Source organism: Empidonax traillii, unplaced genomic scaffold (genome assembly GCF_003031625.1).
Source record: "Empidonax traillii isolate 1590-97213 ecotype Southwest subspecies unplaced genomic scaffold, ASM303162v1 scaffold1046:size245406, whole genome shotgun sequence".
Classification (NCBI taxonomy): Eukaryota; Metazoa; Chordata; class Aves; order Passeriformes; family Tyrannidae; genus Empidonax; species Empidonax traillii.
The window spans coordinates 152650-172651 of NW_020956239.1; the positions used below are offsets into that span (position 1 = coordinate 152650).

General features: G+C 38.9%; 1 protein-coding gene across 1 annotated transcript in view; it reads right to left on the reverse strand.

The window, feature by feature from the left end:
- Nucleotides 1-19678, reverse strand: part of TSHR (thyroid stimulating hormone receptor) — a 59808-nt gene extending 40130 nt beyond the window's left edge. The window contains exons 1-2 of the mRNA XM_027904358.1: nucleotides 19481-19678; nucleotides 1323-1394 (exon numbers count right to left, since the gene is read on the reverse strand). Coding sequence (XP_027760159.1) covers nucleotides 1323-1394; nucleotides 19481-19650 — 242 coding nt within the window. The 5' untranslated portion in view covers nucleotides 19651-19678. The remainder of the gene's footprint in view (nucleotides 1-1322; nucleotides 1395-19480) is intronic.
- Nucleotides 19679-20002: the final 324 nt, after the last annotated feature.

The window sequence follows — 20002 nt, forward strand, 5'->3', positions numbered from 1 at the left end:
TAAGGATTTTAGAAAGTCATTGCTTCAATACACCTGAATGAAACTATATAGTTAGGCAGACCACATTCCTCCAAAGTCTTTTTTCACAAATTTTTAAATGGTGATCCATCTCAGCTATTCAGTCAAAGCTCATATAGATTTGAGACTTGCAAGGAACATCAAGGGCAAGAAGAATTCCTATTGCTACATTAGTAATAAAAGGCTGAACAAGAAAAAAGTGGGACTCTTGCTGAATGAGGTGGTTTATTTAGTTAACATTGGCCACAGATAAAGCTGAGCAGCAGACTGATAAAAACTGAGTGTTCTGATTGGATCTTAAAGTTGGCCCAACTTTGAGCATGGATTAGAGGACTTCAGAAGTCCCTTCTAAATCACATGGCTCTGATTCTAGGGAGTGAACTGGGAAATGACAGAGAAATTCCCTGCATCAAATAATCATGGACAGGATCACAAATTATGGGCCAATCAACAAGAACAAACAAATGTGGGACAACCTTTTCTCCAGGCTGCTGACACCAACGAGCAGTACAGTGCAAGGGTAGCTGTTGAGGAATACATTCAGTGCAGGTAGCTCAGTGTGCAGCTGCAGGGCCAGCTGCAGACTGAGCTCTATGTGGTGGGATCCTGAGGCAAGAGGCCATAGAGTGCCAACCCTTTGGACTACAAAAGGCACGGGGACCTGTGGTGCCAGCCAGGGGACCTGACACACAGAGGCACAGCAGGAGACATGACTCCAGACAGTGAGGGTATAAAAGCTCAGGGATTTCTTTGTTTGGGGTCCCTCCTTGGAGCCGCCCAATTCAAGCTGTTATTTTGATATTTAGTTATTGGTTTAGTTATTGCTTTTTAGTTATTGATGTGAGGTCCCTCTCACATCACACAAACACTAATATTTTGATGAAAGTCCACCTCTAGTCTGGAAGTGCCACATGGTCTCTGATGAGGTGAGTTACAAATCATGCTGGCTGCTAGAAACAAATTTTTAGCCAGGACCAGGAATTGGATATGTTAATTTTTTATGAGTGAAAAAATTTCCCATAATTTGCAAACTGTAAAAAAAAAAGTTTTATAGTCTCATTTATCACATTGACTTCAATAAAGGTGTGGTCTTATCCATGAGTGCCTAGAATGCCTTCCTATAGCTGATTTGGGTTATTAAACAACAGGATTATCACCCGCAGTTCTAACATTTAAGGTAAAATGAGGTAACAAAGGTGTAAGAACATTTTCTTTTCACAAGTTTTTAGAAGACAGAATTTCAGAGAAGGAGAGTGATTTTTAATAAAATAGCTAAAAAAACAATTATCAGAAACAGAACTTACATCCTAGAGATGTTGGGGAGATTGGAAAAAGCATCACTTGGAATTGTTCTTAGGTGAGTCTCCATAAATCTCCTAGAGGAATAAAAGTTTGACAGTTAATATCCTTTGGGAAGTACAATTTAACATTAAAAAGTCCTACACAACTTCAGCTCTGCTCCAATATTTTTATTCTTATCTTTCCTTTTCCTAGTGTTGCCTTCTTTGCTTCATTTCTCCTCCTATTTCATTATGTGGCTTGCTTTGTTTGGTGTGCTCCCTCAATCTGAATTACAACCTTCTGCATCATCTCTCCTAGGAACTCAGGGGTGATGATGGACCTCCCAAAACTCCAGAGCATGGCCAGCAAACATATTTTCTCATTGAAGGCAATGAGAGAAGAAGCATTTTTATAACCATTTCAGGCTCTACAAAGATATCCCATCCCTCATCCTCAGCAAGAAATTCAGGTATGCCAGCCAAAATTGAATTGGAGCAATGGCATACTACTTCCACAGAATTCTCCATTTTCTTTGTAATAAATGCAACATTCTTCCTCCCTAAACTGCTGATGTGGGAGTGGCATGTACCTTCCCCATCTGCAGGAGATTTCAGAAAAACAGGAAATATTTAAGGGAGATAGTTATCAACAGCCAAGTTCTTAACAGAATTAATCTCCAGCAGACTGAGTACTCTAAAAAACCAAGGACAAAATACTTTAGAAAATCAGCCTATGATATCTGTTCAATTTACAGTCAAAACCTGTCATTTTGGATTAGGTAATCGTTGGTTTTCCAGTATAGCTTGGGAATACACTTACATAATTTCTAGTCAATGCATAGTCTGAAGAACAATCAAGAACAAATTACAAACTTTTCCCATAGCGGCTGTTTAACAACAGCTCAAGAGAAAGGAAATAAACGAATCACAATGATTCCCTAATTCTGTTTCCTGTTTCATAATGTGAAGTATCTGATTACTATAATTTTATTCAATTTAAACAGACAAAAATATTATCATCTTAAGATTTATCAAGCTTCTGGAACTTGCATACAAGAAATAAAATTATCTGTAGAAATTCTTAAAACTTTCGTCTTGAATAAAAATATAAATTAAGTGAATATACTTTCCTATAATCCCTAGGGAAGTCTCTACTTCCCAAGTATACCTCCCCTCCTTCATATACTTGTTATAAGAATGAGTAAAAAGAATGGAAAGAGTTCTACTTTTCCAACAGTTGATTGATGTTTCTCCCGACCTCAATACACCTGGCTCCAACCAAGTCCCTCATCAGGGGAATGTCGGGGGAATTGTCAGTTGCTTACTCCCCTGCACTCATAGCACTGTGACACCCATATCACTGCTCTCCCATCCTTCTCTATCCTCCTTTTCATACTATTGCTTCCTTCTATTATCACAGTCCTAGACAAAAAAATTGTAGAAAACAGCTGCTTAGTCCAGCACAGCCTGCTGATCTTACTGTTCTGTTTCAACATCTGTCTGTATTTCCAGGCTTTGAGGAAGCTGACAGTGATGCCCATGGAAGTTCTGGTTCAGACAGGTTTTAATGAGTCTTAATGTGGAACAGTGACAGTGAGGACCTTGACAGGTTGGAGAAATGGGCCAACTAGAACCCTACACAGTTCAGCAAGTAGAAAGTGTGAAATCCTCCACCTGGGGAGGATCAGCTAGGGCCCAGCACATGCTGGGGGCCAGCCGTCTGGAAAGCAGCTTTGATGACAAGAACCTGGGGTCCTGGTGGACACCAAGTTAAACATCAGCCAGCAACGTTCCCCTGCTGCAAATAAATCTAGTGGTATCCTGGGTGCATTAGGAAGAAAAGGCAGTTCTAAGGCTTCCACTGTTAGAACTAAAAACCCAAGAAAAATATAGTTTAAATCACTTCTGACTATCCAAGCTCACTTTTAACCTCTCTTATCCTTTCTGGTCCTCTGTTCACCTACAAAATGCTGACTCACACATAATTACTCCCTGTTTGCAACTATTACAGACTCTAGTCCTTAACGTATCACTTAAACATCTTTCAATTTTCTAGAAAATGAAGAATTTAAACAACATCCTAAGTCTCGACCTCCTGCTCTTATGTCAGACATTCATACCACTCCAAGAATGAATGGAGTCAGGCGCCTGTCATTCATGCAGTACATTAAATGAACTCACATTAACCTTTTACATACTTGAAACTTATGCTTCCTATCAGGAAAGCCTGGAAATTCTGGATGATATTTATTAATCAATTATATCAAATTAGTTGTATTATGAAATGATAAAGAGGCATACCCTTAAAGGTTACATTTTGACTGAATGGGTGGTAAATTTAATATATGAGCTGGAAGTGGGAGTACTGTATTTCTTCCTATCTATCTGCTATGGTTTAAAGATACACCAACATTCTGCAAATATGACAAAAAACCATATGGGTTACAGGATGTGTTTATGAACAGACTTAAGAAGAATAAAGAGAGATAATAAAGTAGAGGCAAGAGAAGAGAAGAAATAGCCTGTTATATGACAAAAACTTGGTTGTGTGGGGAAACAGTATCAGATTGTCGACAAAGCTAAAAGACTCCTATTTCATGTAACAGACCTACTACATAAACAAACCACTGAACAGTAGCATGTAGCACATATTGACAAATTGGTGTTTATTAGAGCTGTCATTCCTCAAATACTTAGTCTTAACAGATTGATCATTGAGTTCAAAGTGTCAGTGATTATGTAGACCATAAAAGAAATTCTACATGCTAATTTCATTTTTTCTGAGAAAATTGTAACAAGCAATGACCTTCCAGATTTTATATAGGAGAAATAACCATGATAGCTAAGCTAATGGCTATGCAAACAGCTATTGACACATTAGTTTATAGGTGTTTATATTCAAATAAATCCAGCACTACTAAACAAACAAAAATATTTTTTTTATTTATTCCCAAATAAATGCACTGTCGTCTTTCAGTGATGCAAAAATAGCTATAAAAAGGCATTTTACACAGTGAAATGCATCCTAAGCATACCAGAAGATGATTACCACCTAGTGTCCAATGCTAGTATTACCAATGTGGTAGGAATGAGACTTACACAGCAAAGTAACTCTGAAAGTAAGGAGTCACTTTGGAATATGCTAGAATACTACATGACTGCTTTCCTACAATTAACTAGCAGTCCAACAGAATAACATAAAATATACATCAAAACTGGCCCAGCTCTAAGAAATTAAAGAAATACTTAATCCTTACAAAATGAAAGTGTGCAGGTCAGTGTTTGGTACAATTCTGTACTGAAAGTAAGTTCTTAGTGCTAATGTATCCTCTTCCTACAAACTGAGGTACATATGGACTCTGTCAGACTGTCAGAGCTAATTTATAGCAAAACAGAAGTTTGCTAATTTATAGCAAACAGAAAATACCAAACCAGAATGTTGGAGCTTATCCTTGCTCGGTTTGTGATCACTCACTGCTTCTGACTGGATTTGAGTGAAAAAAAATGACTTTATGGGAAGCAATGACCGTACTGAATATTACTCTCCATTTACCAGCGAAACAGTAGGCTGCTAACGTTGTGGCCTGCCTACTAGATGAGGGAAAGGCTGTGGATATAGTCAATCTGGACTTCAGTGAAGCCTTTCACACTGTCTCTTACATCATTCATCTGGAAAAGCTGGCAGCCCATGGCTTGGACAGCTACGTTCTTCACTGGGTTAAAACCTGACTGGATGGCCGGGCCCAGGGAGCAATGGTGAACAGAGTTATATCCACTTGGTAGCTGGTCACTAGTGATCAGTACTGGGGCCGGTCCTCTTTAGTATCTTTACTGATGATGTAGACAAGGGGATGGCACACACCCTCAGTCAGCTTGCAGATGACACTAAGTGGGAGTGTTGATCTGCTGGAGGGTCGGAAGGCTCTGTAGAGGGATCTGGACAGGCTGGATTGATGGACCAAGGCCAATTGTCCATGGTTCAACAAGATGAAGTGCTGAGTCCTGCACTTGGGACACAACAACCCCAGGCAATGCTCCAGGCTTGGGACAGAGCGTCTGGAAAGTGGCCCAGACCTGGGGGTCCCGGTCAATAGTGGCTGAACATGGGCCAGCAGCGCATCCAGGAGGCCAAGGCGGCAGTGACAGCCTGGCTTGTATCAGTGTGGCCAGCAGGACTAGGGAAGGGATCATCCCTCTGTACTTGGCACTGGTGAGGCTGCACTGCAAATCCTGTGTCCAGCTCTGGGCTCCTCACTGCAAGAAAGACATTGAGGTGCTGGATCGTGTCCGGAGTAGGCCAACGAAGCTGGTGAAGGGCCTGGAGAACAAGTCTTACGAGGATCTGCTGAGGGAGCTGGGAGAAAAGAAGGCTCAGGAGAGACCTTATTGCTCTCTACAACTACCTGAGAGGAGGCTGTTGAAAGGTTTTCCCAGGTAACAAGAGATAGAACAAATAAGTAGCCTAATGATAGGTATAAGATGAACTGGGAGAGATTTAGACTGGATTTAGGAAAAATGTCTTCAGGAAAAGGAAAGTGGTCAGGTGTTGGAAGAGACTACTCAGGAAAGTGGTTGAGTCAGCAGCTCTGGAGGGATTTAACAGACATGTAGATGTGGCACTGAAGGACATGGCTTAGTGATGGATTTGGCAGTGTTAGGTTTACAGTTGGACTTGATGATCCTAAAGATATTTGCCATCCTTAATGATACTATGATTCTATGATTTTATTGTTTACTGTGCCTGAAACCAATAGTGTGTCTCCACTGTAGGCATTATGTCTTAAAAGGTCTACTCACTGAACGTAATACCTTGGAGATAAGTAAAAGACATGTAGACATCGTGATTAAGGGACATAGTTTAGTAAACTTGGCAGTATTAGGTTGGACTCAAAGATCTTTTCCAGCCTAAATGATTCTATGATTCTATAATGCTATGGGTCTCATAAAGGCACAGCTCACCTCACATATATGCAAGTTCTTTGAAGGAATCAGAAGCAAGTGATAATTGATTTTTGAACTCATATTTTCAAAACAAATCAGAAAGGACCTTAGGAAAGATTTCAGAGAAAGTGGCTCTTAGACATAGTAAAAAAAAAGCTGGTTTATGGATTGACAGCAGGTTCAAGCAGGGGCAAAAAAAAAAGGAGGTAGTGAACCCTGAATTTTCAGTATATAGGGAATTAATCAATGGATCTTTACTTAGAGCTATGACACTGAACACTCTGGGCTCCCTGTTCAGGCCCTTCCTATTTTCTTTTAATATGGGTGTTGTAGTAAGCTGCACATAGATATGTTGTGATGAGTCAGCTGCCATCAATACATGCCATTTTTATACCCTGCTATTTTTCCTCAATAGGCTGTCACCAGCTATTATCAAGGCAGCTGAAAAGACAAAAATCTTTCTGTGCCCTTTAACTGAGCCTAATTGCCCTTAGAGAGAGCAGGAATTATACAGATTCATTGCAGGGAGACTAAAACCTATTGAGTACTGGTTTAGTTTCATAAAGAATGATAATGCAACTTTTTGCCCACATCTTTTAGGAACTGACCTCATAAGATTTCTGTAAGATGTAAACTAATTATATGGTAAAAAAATATTTGGGTGGGGAATGGCTTCTGACCTACTGCCATTTAATTGTAGCAAAAAGAGCATGCTTGCTCTCTAACAATTGTTTAAGTAAAACTGTTTGTAAACAGTCACATGATAAATATGTTATAAAAAATGCTAGGTGCTCATTTAGGAATTTCATTTGTTTTGCCTTCTTAATAAGCTGTAGAGGCATAGATTTTAAGGCTAAGAGGGCTCATGGGAACATCTAGTCTGGCATTATGGATGATAAAATGCATGACATTTCACAATGGGTACAGTACTGCTTCTCCTTTTTTATTTTTTGGGGATAGGAAAGTCATATATTGTTGTTTTAAAAGTAATATTAAAAAGAATCCCATACAACAATTAACAATTAGTTCAAGTGCTCAATCATCCTTGCTTTTTGCCCTTGTTTGTGGCTACTGGTGTGCAGTACAAAGTTGGGAAGTGTATTTAGGCATTGAGTTCGTGCACTTTGAATTGGCACTCTGGAGTAAATTGTCATTCTCTGCATTGACTCCAAGAAATTCAGGCTTCAGATTTTGATGCTCTGAACTGCATTAAAGAAAAGTGCCAGAATTATCCTGGAGTAAATGGTGGGATAAATCCTTTCTCTCCCAAGATGAAATCTGGTCGACTGTAGCTTTATGCCACTAGATTTTGTGCAGTCTTTACCTTTTAAATGAAAGAGCCTCACATTCTCACAGTTAACATGATAAAATTGTTCCTTTTTTGTTTTGATAAGTTGAACAGCTATGATCACAGAATCACAGAATGGGTAAGGTTAGAAAGGAGCATAGTGGGTTATCCGGTTCAACCTCCCTGCTCAAGCAGGGTTGTCCAAGAGCATATTGCACAGGATTGCATCCTGGAGTCTTCTACTGTAAGGTATATTTTTCAATACTTTATTTAAACCTGTGATTCCTTTCTGAACTGTTTCCAGCATTACATCCTTCTTAATCTGTGAGCAGTAGAATTAAACAACCGATATTCTTTATTAAATGTTTTTTGGTATAGAACTCCAGGCAATTATCCACTGAGCATCACTGATATGTCATTTTCAAAGTCTTTGGTTTTAAGAATAGTGTCTGCCTAACCTATAGGAAAAAAATTGTAGTTTACTGTTCTTACAAACACTTTTTTCCCTGCCTGTCTCTTTCAGTGCACATTGTGTGCTTTACTTGGTTTACCAAATATTCCAGCTTGGTTTGTCAGTGACTTGTCCTTTTCATTATTTACAATTTTCACAGAATTTGATCTCTGAGTAATTTAGCACCTTTGTCAGTCTCCTCATCAGAAAGTCTGCTTTCCTTCTTTTGTTGAATCTTGCAGTATTTCTTGTTTATGTAGGGATCATAAGCAATTTATACCTCTCATCTTCCTTCTCTCTCAGACTGTTGCAGTGCAAATAACTCCTCAGCTGAAAGATTTTTCTTATCAACTTGATAAAAATAAGATGATGTTATTATTTAACAACCAACTCTGGATTTAACATTAGAGTCTAAATCTGAATGTTTATTTTAAAGTGGAACCTTTTGCAAAAAGATCTAATAATCAGTGAAATACTAAGTTTGATGAAACTTTCAAATCTTCCTGGTTTTGGAGTACTTTTTTCATCTCTCAAAGGTAATTATTGCCTTCATTGCAAAGCCAGAAGATTGATATAATGACATTATCAATGAAAGGCATTTACACGTAAGAGTTGATCACAGTACAGCAATATTCCTTTTTTTTTCTATCCACAGATTTTCTCATTTCTTGGTCTACATTCTTCTTGTAATGATATTATTTTAGAAGTAGCCTATGACATCTTGAAGCCAGGGACAAATACTATCAAAAAATACCACAAAAGGAAATCCTTTTAAGAGCAGAGGAATGACTGTACTTGGTGACACCAAAGGTCCACCTAGTCCACTATCTTGTTTCTGGTAGAGTCCATTGGCAGATGCTGAGAGAAGAGTATAAGAAAAAGAGAAGTGGATATTATACTTCCCACTATTATTCTCCAAACCTTTCACAGTAAGATTGTTAATGAGCTAGATGTTCTTGTCCCTTTGCAGAAACAACTATTTTCATGTTTTTCCTAGAATGGTTTTGTTTATGAGAACTTTCAGCAATAGTGTCTTCCCAAGTAGTCTTTTCCCCTTCACTCTCTTCCTGATGCTTTTGTTTGGATTGTTTCCAATTAATCCACAATTTTCCTGAACATTGACCAAAAGCAGTTACCCAGGGCACAGGTATAAATAATCTTATATAAATGGATCAAATTAGGAGAGCCAAAGCTCTGCTGGAGTTGAAACTAGCAAGGTATGTATAGGGTAACAAGAGGGATTTCTGCAAGTGCATGGTCAACAAAAGGAAAACAAGGAAATTGTGGGCCTGCCGCTCAGGGGCACAAGGAACTTACCAACAAAGGACATAGAGAAGGCCTCAGTGCCTTCTTGATGTGGTTTAACCCAGCTGGCAACTAAGACTCACACAGTTGCTCACTCACTCCTTCTGCAGCGAGATGGGGGAGAGAATCAGAGGAGTAAAAGTGAAAAAACTTGTTGGTTGAAATAAAGATGGTTTAATAGGTAAAGGAAAAGCTGCACAATAGCAAAGCAAATCCAAGAATTAATTCAGTGCTTTCCATTAGCATGCAGGTGTTCAGCCATACCCAGGAAAGCAGGGCTCCATCAACTGTGACTTGGGAAGACAAATGCCATCATTCTGAAAGTATCCCCTTTCCTCCTTTTCCCCCCAGCTTAATATGCTGAGCATGACATCATATGGTATGGGACATCCCTTTGGACAGTTGGGGTCAGCTGTGCTGGCTGTGTCCCTTCCCAGCTTCTCATGCACTCTCAGTCTGGTGGGATGGTGTGAGAAACAGAAAAGGCCTTTGCTCTCTAAGCACTACCCAGCAATAGCTAATACATCACCATCAGAATTACCAACTCTTTCCAGCACAAATCCAAAACATAGTGCCATACTAAGTACTATGAAGAAAATTATCTCAGTCAAAACCAGCACACTTTTGCACCTTTTATCTTCACCTGCTCCCAGGCCTCCTAAGTCCTTCCCCTGGCAGCGCGGCCTGAGGAAACGAAGCATTACCTGCAGTAGAAAACAGACTAAAGAAGCAGTGAAGTGTACTGGGCATACAGCAATCTATGGGACCTGGTGGGCTGCATGTAAGAGCAATGAGGAACTGGTTTGATGCCATTTTGAGGCCACTCTACTATCTTTGAATGACCATCATGTTCAAGGGAGATTATGTCTGAGAAACACATAGCGTCATGCACGTCTTCCAGTAAGGCAAAATGGAGGATGTGAGGAAACACATGCTAGTGGCTAGTTGGTTTTTGTATGTAATTAATTGTGTACCTTTAAATGTCCTTTTGCAGGTGCTATGTACACAATCAGTGGAAAACCAAATTTCTTTATTTTCATCTATATTTCTATCTTAATAGTTACTAACATTGTTTGATTTTTTGACCTCTACTGAGCAGCTGACATCAATTACAGGCACTTAGTTGTTCTCTGATTAGACACAGTAATAGCAAGCAATTACAGCCTCTTCTTGCTCTCTTTCCCTGTAGAAAGTGAACCTCTTCAGACTGCTCTTGTCTGGAATTTCATGGTCCCATTTGAACTCTCTTTGTAGCCATTTATAGAATCTTAGCTCCATTTTTCAGAAACATAGCTCTTCTCTATTGAATTTTATTGTAGTCCATCATAAAAGTTTAAAGTTTAGGGTAAAAACTGTAACAGTATCAGTTTTAGGTCAGAATCTTAGTTCAAAAGTTGTGAAATACTTATGTCTGTGATCACAATAGAAGGAAATATATGAAGCTGTAATGTTTTAATATGGCAATTGAGTGAAGGCCCAGGCAGCTGGAAAAAGGGAAATATTGTATCCATTGTTTAAACGGGTGTAAAGGAGGACTCTAGGAATTACTGACCTGTCAGCCTCACCTCTGTGCCTGGGGAGATCCTCCCAGAAGCTCTGCTAAGGTTCATGAAGGTCAGGGAGGTGATTTGAGACAGCCAGCACAGGCTCACCAAGGTCTTGCCTAACCAAGCCAGGGTGGAGTGACTTTGTCAGCACACAATGTCATTTATCTGGGCTTCTGTAAAGCCTTGGACGTGGTCCCTCACAACATCCTTATCTCTAAATTGGACAGAAATTGATTTCATGGGTGGATAAGGATTTGTTTGGATGGCTGCATCCAGACAGTGGTGGTCAATGGCTCAGAGTCCTCATGGCCATGAGTGACAAGTGGTGTCCCTCAGAGGTATTTATTGTGTCGGGTACTGATTAGTATCTTCATAAACAGTTGGGTCAAGTGCACCTTCAGCAAGTTTGCAGATGACACCAAGCTTGACACACCTGAAGGACAGGATGCCATACAGAGAGACCTGGACAAGCTCGAAGAGTGGGCCCATGGGAATCTCATGAGGTTTGACAAGATCAAGTGCAAGGTACTGTACCTGGGTCAGGGCAACTCCCAGTATCAATTCCGGCTGGGGGAAGAACAGATCAGGAGCAGCCCTGCTGAGAAGTGCTAATGGATGAAAAGCTGGACCACAAAGGAGGGCCACAAAGACGATCAGAGGGCTGGAGCACCTCTCTCTGGGAAAAGATTGAGAAAGCTGGGCTTGTTCAGCCTGCAGAAGAGAAGGCTCCATGCAGACCTTATTGCAGCCTTTTAGTACTTAAAGAGGATTTATAAAAAAGATGGGGTCAAACTTTTGTAGCAGGGCCTGTTGCAATAGGGCAAGGAGTTATGATTTTAAACTAAAACAGGATAGATTCACACTTGATATAGGGAAGACATTTTTGCAATGAGCATGGTGAAATATGGGCACAGGTTGCCCATAGAGGTAGTAAGTGTCCTATTCCTGAAAACATTCAAGGTCAGACTGCATGCTATGCTGACCAACCTGATCTAGTTAAAGATGTCCTTGCTCACTGCAGAGGTGGTTTGACTAGACGATCTTTAAAGGTTCCTTCCAATCCAAACTATTCTAAGATTTTATGCTAACTTATAGTATTAGGTTTCATTTCAATTACCTTTACTGGCTCTTCAACCTCTATATTTGAGTATCTCCTTATTTGTGAGAAAAAAATAGGTCAAACTTTTTGTGTTATGTGACTCAGTGGATCTTCATAAAGACTGCCAATTAAAATGCCAGTTTCTTTACATCCAGGCAGATCACACTCACAGACTTGAGATCAAAAGAGAATTAGTCCTACTTTAGCATCTGTCAGCAGCTCATTGTCTATGCTGAAGTTTAAATTGCAACAAGTCTACTGTAGGTGCTATCATTGCTTCTACCTGAGTCCATAGCATCATATTTTGCAAAATCTTGAGTATTACTGTTTCCCATTGACTTGAGTAAGGTATCAGGGCACTGGCTGGATTGAACAATTTTGAACAGAATAGAAGCTGTTGACATAAAATGGCTTTTTTGCAGATGGGTTACTTCTCACTGAAATGAGTAAAGCAAGCTACATTTTCTACTCTCTAAATTCTGGCTACCAGTTAGGAGACACCTAGGGGTGGTTAACAAGCTGCTATGCTATTAGTAGCTTCACAACATGATTTTTTAGGTTTTTTGAGACTCTTTAGTATGTGTCCTCTGAACATAAGGATATGTAAGGGCTGAGTCCAGAAAAACACAAAAGCACATGTTTGAAGTTCAGTTTTTGAAAAACTGAGACTGTACCTCATTTTTCTCATTCTTGTTTTACCAGATCAGCATCTGAACTGCATGTGGGAAGGTTCAGACACAGTTTGTAATGAAGACAGATCATTCAGACTTTTTAAAAACACTTCCTGAGATAGACCAGTTTTCAAAATATAGTCACCTTCTCTTAGACTGTTTTGAGGTTCTGTAAACCCAATGGAAAATATCCATTGATTTTGCAAATATATGAACAGTATCAGTCAGATTAATGTAAGGTTGTCCTCTCAACTAACAGAAAATACAGTATTAATAACTTTTTGCAATATACTCTGTAAAGTATTGCTTAGTAGTTACAGGGGGCTTTTTTTAAAAATTTAAGCTTTTTCTTTCGTTTTACAAATATATCAATATGCTGTTTCTCAATTCAAGAGAAGGCTGTTGTGTGCTTCTGAAGTGTAATGGGTTGGAAATTCAATGTCTAAAGAAAACAATGTAATGAAAACTGACTGCTGTAGCAATTCAAGATTCGGTGGAGTGTAACACTTACAGAATCAGTCTGCTAAACTATTGTTGAAATCATCTCCAAAAATAGAGGTTTTTAACTCTTGTGTAAAACACCTTTTTGCTATTAAGCTGATCAAAACTCATGATCTTTACAGATAAGGAAAAAATTAGTTTCTACTGCCATGTCACCAGTGTCTCTTGTAAAAATGTTGATATTCTTATTGAGATTAACCTCTACATAGCATCTACAAAAGAACTATTTGCAGTACTTGTGCTCTTCTGTTGAGCAAGCTATGTGTGTATTTAAAGCATGCTGAAGAAATGCTCATTCTACTAGGAATGAGAATGGCTTTTTTGTTTGTGCTTGTACAGTTCCCAGCATTTGATGGGAATGTTATGTATGCATTTTACCTCACGACACTGGAAATTCAAACATTCCAAATTCTACTGATACAATGCTACTGATACAGTAACTGATAAGGAATGAAAAAAATACTCTATTTAATGTTCAAAAAATATTTTCAGTAGTTTCTCTGGTCCCCTACTACTTTTCATTCCTATTCTTCATCTACTCACTTCTTTGAGTTGGGGTGTCTGTACAGTAAAGCAGTGCACAGTTTGTAAGTAACTTTTAGAACCCTTAGTAAGTTTTTTTCAACCTACCATTGTGATTATGAACAAATTCTTTCACTTTAACATTTCATTTTAACTGAGAGGATAATATATACTAATTTTTTAGTCCTAGTGTATTGGACCCACTGTATGTCAACATGCAGGATTTTTGTATGTCAACAGCAGGATTATACAAGTAATATTATGCCTTTCCAAGTGAAATGTGTAGGTAAATATAATAACATGCATCAGATTTGGCAAGAATGCATAGGTTTTTGTAAAATGCAGTATTTAGGAAACATTTTATGTTGAAGCGTATACACAGTATTATTTAAATCATTATCTGAAAGAACTGATAAAATGATTTCATGGATTTGCTAAACATAATGGTGTTTGGTAAAAAAAAAGTTAATTTTAAGAAAGCTCAAACTTGATTTTGTCTTTAGAAACAGTTAAATACTTCTACAAATGAAAACAACTCTATGTTGTTTGGAAAATTAACTAATTGCAACTAAAACATTATTTCATAAAATGTAGCCATTTTATATTACTTCCAGAATTTAGAGAATATATGGTCCTTTTCATCCAGGCAGCTTTCAAGCCACTCTTCCCCCAGCCTATAGTGCTGCATGAGCTTGTCATCACCTCTGTTAAGATCCCTCTGCAAAGCCTACATACCCTTTAGCAGATCAACACTCCCATCCAACTTGCTGTCATCTGTGAACTTGCTGAGAGTGCACTCACTCCCCTCATCCAGATCATCGATAAAGATATTAAACAGGACGGGCCCCAACACTGAGTCCTGGGGAACATCACTGGGTCACTGGGGAATATCACCAGCTGCCAGCGGGATGTAACTCCATTCACCATCACTCTTGGGCCCAGCCACCCAATCATTTGACCATCACTGACCCAGCAAACAGTACACCTCATCCAATCAGATGGATTCCTTCCTATTTTTCAGAATCTTCCAGAGAGACCTACAAGCATTTAGTTCTTAAGGTATTTTCTAAAGCACTTTTTAAAAAGAATTATGCTATACCTGTGACCTTCCATTCTTTTGTCACCATGGCTGATTTAAATGGTGAGTTGCATACTACAGTAGGCAATGCAGCAATTTTTTGCCTTTGGAACTCTTACACAAGTATTATTTGGCTCAGACTATTTAAACATATTCAATTTTTCAGTTTGTTTCAAACAAACTTCATATTGACACTTTAATTTGGTAAAAGTTTTTCAGGCTTACTATTTGATGTTTTAAAGGTTATACTGAGTTTTCATGATATTACAAGTTTCTCTTCAAAATATTTTTTTACTGTGTTACTTCAATTTTCCAAAAATTTTCATTTCTGGGCATGACTTCCATTTTCTGAAGGATGCTCTATTAGCTTCCTTCAGCTTTCTAACCATGTCAGTGTTTTTCCTGTTCTTTTAGACTCTCAGTACTTCATCATTAAAATAGGGATAATAATTATGTGCTTATGTTGCAAGGTTGTTTATGAAGATGTATTTATGAGGATCCATACTTAATTCTGAAGCAATGAAGTCTATAAAAAGATAATTATTAGAATTACCTGAAGTCAGAATATCTCTGAATTTCAGAAAATTCCTAGGACTTAGGTTTTTGGGAAATATTCTAAATCAGTGTAATTTATTTTGAATATAAATTAGAGACACCATCTCCTTCAGTTCTACTTATAGCTTCTTTAAATCAAAATGCTTTAAAGTACTCATCACACATATAAAAAATGTGGATGCCAGTGATGCAGTTATTACAGGTAAAACAGTTAAGTCCCTAAGTATTTTGCTCTCCAGCTAAAAAAACTCCCATTTTTATCAATAAGAATTTATGAATATTTGACATATAATTGCTACTTCTAAATATCACATTGTAAATACGTAGAAGATATTACACAGTCTCCATATGTCCTTTATCAAAAGTTGACAACAACATGGGAAACTAAACAGACCAGCTGTTTCAATACAGCTGTTATCCTGGTATCCACATGCTAACCCCTACCAGCATAGTAAACATGACATATGTCAGGGTTTTTTATCCCTGAAGGCTGAGCTCAAAAAGCAGTGTCCTACCTATGGCCATCTGGAGCAGATGCAGAACTGTAGCTTAATACCTAATGTAAAGAGCATATTTTCAAAGACTGCACTGGTTTTGTGCCTATTTATGTGCCAGTTCCAGTGTCCCTTCCAAATTACCTCTTGTTCAATTTCAATCAGATTCGATTAAGCTGATGTGAAAAGAGCACCTGGGTACAGGACAGAAAACTTATTAACATCCCCTCTGAAAAGGGAGAGAGAAAGGGAAAAGAGCAGAAATTATTTTAGTAAGTGAATGCAGGAGATGTAGTGCACAAATGAACAAGAAGCAAAACTTTATTAGTTTTATTTCCAAAAGAAAAATAATTAAAAGCGACTAATAATAGACTCATAAAATGAAAAGCATCATAATAATGCCAAGAAGGGTATTACAATAATTCAAGCGTTATGATGATTGTATCCTGAGATTCTGGTAATCTGTAAGTGTAAGTAATTATTTGCAGTCATTAACCCTCCCTTCCTAGTGGATCTACTTGAACTGAAAGACTAGAATCTCCCCTGGCATATTCCACCAAACAGAGAGGAGGTTAGAGCACCAATTGCTGCTCTGCTCCAGCACTTTGCTGGTGAAAGAGAAAAGCACTACCAGCCAAGGGGTTGGGACAGAGATTTCCTCAGTACCGTTGCATGTAATGCCCCTGTGACAGCATGAAGGAGTACTGGAGTCAAGGATAGGCAAAGGTAGAAGCAAAGGAGGAGGACCTGGCAGGGGTAAAATAGCAACAGACCAAGTCAAGGTGTCAGCTGTGCAGAGAGAAGTATAAAATACACTACAGATGCAACAAAATTATTGGTATATAATTTCATTTTTTTGTACTGTATTTCAATAGCACTTAGAACTGCTTTCCTGCCATAGTATGATATGAGTATATTATATAGGGATTATATAACCCTTAACTTCAGGCAACAAGACAAGAATTACCTATAACACAGAAAAAACTTTTTCTTTCTACTTGATTTGTTTATTCCCCAGGAATGGAAATTTTTTAAAAAAACCAAACTTGTAGTGAAAAAAGGACATTTCCAAGATCAACATCTGTGAATTCAGGCATTCTGGAATTTTTTATAAGCATGGCTTGTTAAAAAAATGCTTAGCCCATTCTCCTAAAGTAGGGTAAAGAAATGAGAACAGTCCCGATTGTTCATCAGAATGAAATTTTAATTGGAGTTTCAAGATCCTGTGGACTGAAAAGAGCTCATCATCTCCAAAAGCAAAGGGTTCTTAGTCTGACAAGCCTCTTAGTTCTACAACCCTACAAAACTGAATAGCCACATAGGAAAGTTTTAAAATTGGCAATCTTGAGGTTCACACATTACCACTACCAAGCAGAATTACTTTGCCTAATGTAACAAAGTTGCTGGAATTGGGGAAAATTGTAGAGTTTCAGTACACAATGTGCAGATACGTACAGTTACATACTTCACCTCAAAGAAGTGTTCATTTGTTCTAAGGCTGGCAGAAACTTATTTTGGAATCTTCTGTCTTTAATTCAGAGCTATTACCACTTGTAAGGCAGAAGGATGCAAAGCATGATGGAATCAGGGGCACATGCTTTACAATCTCTTAGAAAAACTCTGTGTGCTATTTTATCTGCCACATGCAAGTAATCCAGTCTGAAGCACCTGAAAGCACTCTCAGCAACAGACACATATAAGTAACTGTTATGACTCCCATTTAACATACAAGAGAGGAAGAAAGGTTAGGTCATTTGCCGAGAGCAAGGGACTACAGAATCAGATTTAGTCCACCAGAATTCAAGTAATAATACAGAAGGCAAATAAATATACACACTTTATCCAGAGAGAACTCTGCAAACTAAAGTAAAAAAATATTGTGGGATATTTTTGTTTGGTTTTTTGTTTGGTTTAGTTGCTGTTTTTTTGTTTAGGTTGTAGTTGTTTGGTTGTTCATTCAGGGTTTTTTTGTGTGTGCAAAAAACTCTGTTTTCCTTATTTCCTCAAATAATTTTCCCATTCATTTTCAAATAAAAGACTATACAGCGCATGTTCTACCTTTTCTACCATACACTATAAAATCACAATTGCCATTACCTGGAATATTTTCTTGTCTATGGGAGTGAGTACATGTCTTGAGAAGTTTGCAATGGTCACTCTAGTTGGTACAGATGATTAAATTCTACCCAAAATAAACAGAAAAATATTTCTCAGCATTTTTCTTAATTATTTTCCTATGGAAATAAGATCTGCAGTGATTATTTTTATCTTTTAAAAACAGTGATTTATGACCTTAGAGCTCTCATTAATACAGGTGTTTAAAACACTAGAACTCCAGTGGCCGAAGTGCTTATTTGTGAAGCTGTATGTAGAGAGGTACTTCCCAGCCATCATAACAGCATTTTTTCAAGAAAAGTATCCAATTTCATTATGTGATCTCATTGTTTCTATTAACTATTTTAAATGCCCATACAAAGGCATATTTCTCCTATAAACTGAAACTGCATTATTTTCTAACTTGTCATGGTAGATTTCAAAGAACATACTACTTGGTACATACTGTAACATTACTGCAATTTCAACTTAAATAAACTGTGTATATAAAAGTATAATAACCAAATGAAAACCTGTATAGTTTAAAACCTTATTAACTGAAATACTGCAGTCTACTCATCCAAAAAATTAAAGGCATGTAAAAATAATGAAAATAACATAAATATTTTTTCTTTCTTTTAGTGATCAATTTGCTAAGCCTTTACTTTCAGGTGTTAAAGAATCTTGAGAAGTTCAAACTACTTCATGGTTCATATTTTCCAAAAAAGTACTGAGAATCATTATGAAGACATAAACCAATCAACCTGTTATTGTTTTATCTTGCCACTAAATCAACTGAGTTTGTTTACTTTATCAGAAACCTTCTCTTGGAGACTAGAAACAGTTTGTACTTCATGAGGCGAAGTAAAAGCCAGGAATGATTCATCTTAGTTTTAGGTGACTGGTGCCATTTAAGTTTCCCTGCAGTATTTATCTGACAGACAAGACAGAAGATACTCATCTGGACTGGCAGCAGGAACCCAGACAAAATTTTTTACTGTGCCTGTAATGTCACCACTTAGGCTTAGGTACCTGAATTACTTTATGACTTTGGCAAGCTCCAAATTTGCTGCTTTCTCCCACACTCCACACTTTTGTTTATCTGAAGTACTTCGTCTCCCAGACAGTGTATTGGGATTCTCAATTCCCATGGATTTTTTTTTTTTTTTCTGGCTCTGACAAAGCAGCTGAAAATGCATAGAAGATTTTGTGGAACTCTTTGTGAGGTGGCATATCCAATTCCTATTATTTTTTTAATTACAAAATTGTGCTTGATCTACTTCTCCTATACCTCACCCTCTAGGCACTTTCCCCACAGAATCCAGCCTCCCACTCAGTTTGCCCATAAAAAGCCCAGTTACTAATTCTCCCATATTTTACAAAGAACTCTTGAAACCCAGTGGACAATCGTCTCTTCACAGCTCTATAAGGGCTGAGTTTTCTACCTCTTCCTGCCACACACACAGTCCGCACGCGGCCGCTCCCGCTATTCTGTACGGCCCAAGTAAATTGCAGCACTCCCCTGCTCATAACTTCCTCATCTCACAGGTCATTAGCTCAGAGCTTCTCCTGCCTACAAAGTACGAATGCTCAAAAACTGGGTAGTGCCTCCCCTAAACCATCCCGAGGTACTCACAGGGTCTGGGTGTCCTCCGGAAGGTTGGGAATAAAGTGGATGTCCCTGCAAGTGATTTTGTAGTCGTCCCAGTCGGAGCACTCGCAGAAGGCTGAAGGGCACCTCTCTGTGCCCTGGCTGCACAGCACCAGCACCAGCATCAACTGGAAGGCTATCGGGAGGCACAGCATCTTCCGCCGTCCGCTCCCGCTCTGCCCCTCGCTTCTCCGAGGGGACGCGGAGACCCCAGAGCTGCAGGGGCAGACAACGCCGCCCCGCCGGGAAAAGCTGCTGGGAAAAGGCGGCACCTTTGCAGGACAACGCCGCCTCTTCCCTAAGCGGGTCAGGAGAGGTCTTAGAGGACCTTTCGCGCCCTCTCCATCGGGCAGGCTCCCTTTCCTCGCCTCAGTCCCGCGCCCACTCTGCCTGCCATCCGTCCCTGCCTCTGCTGCTCCACACCGGCCTGACCCCCCCGCTCCTCTGCACCCCTCCCGCGGGGCCTGTCCCCCGGCAGCGCCCGTCCCCCGGCTCTCACCGGGGCCG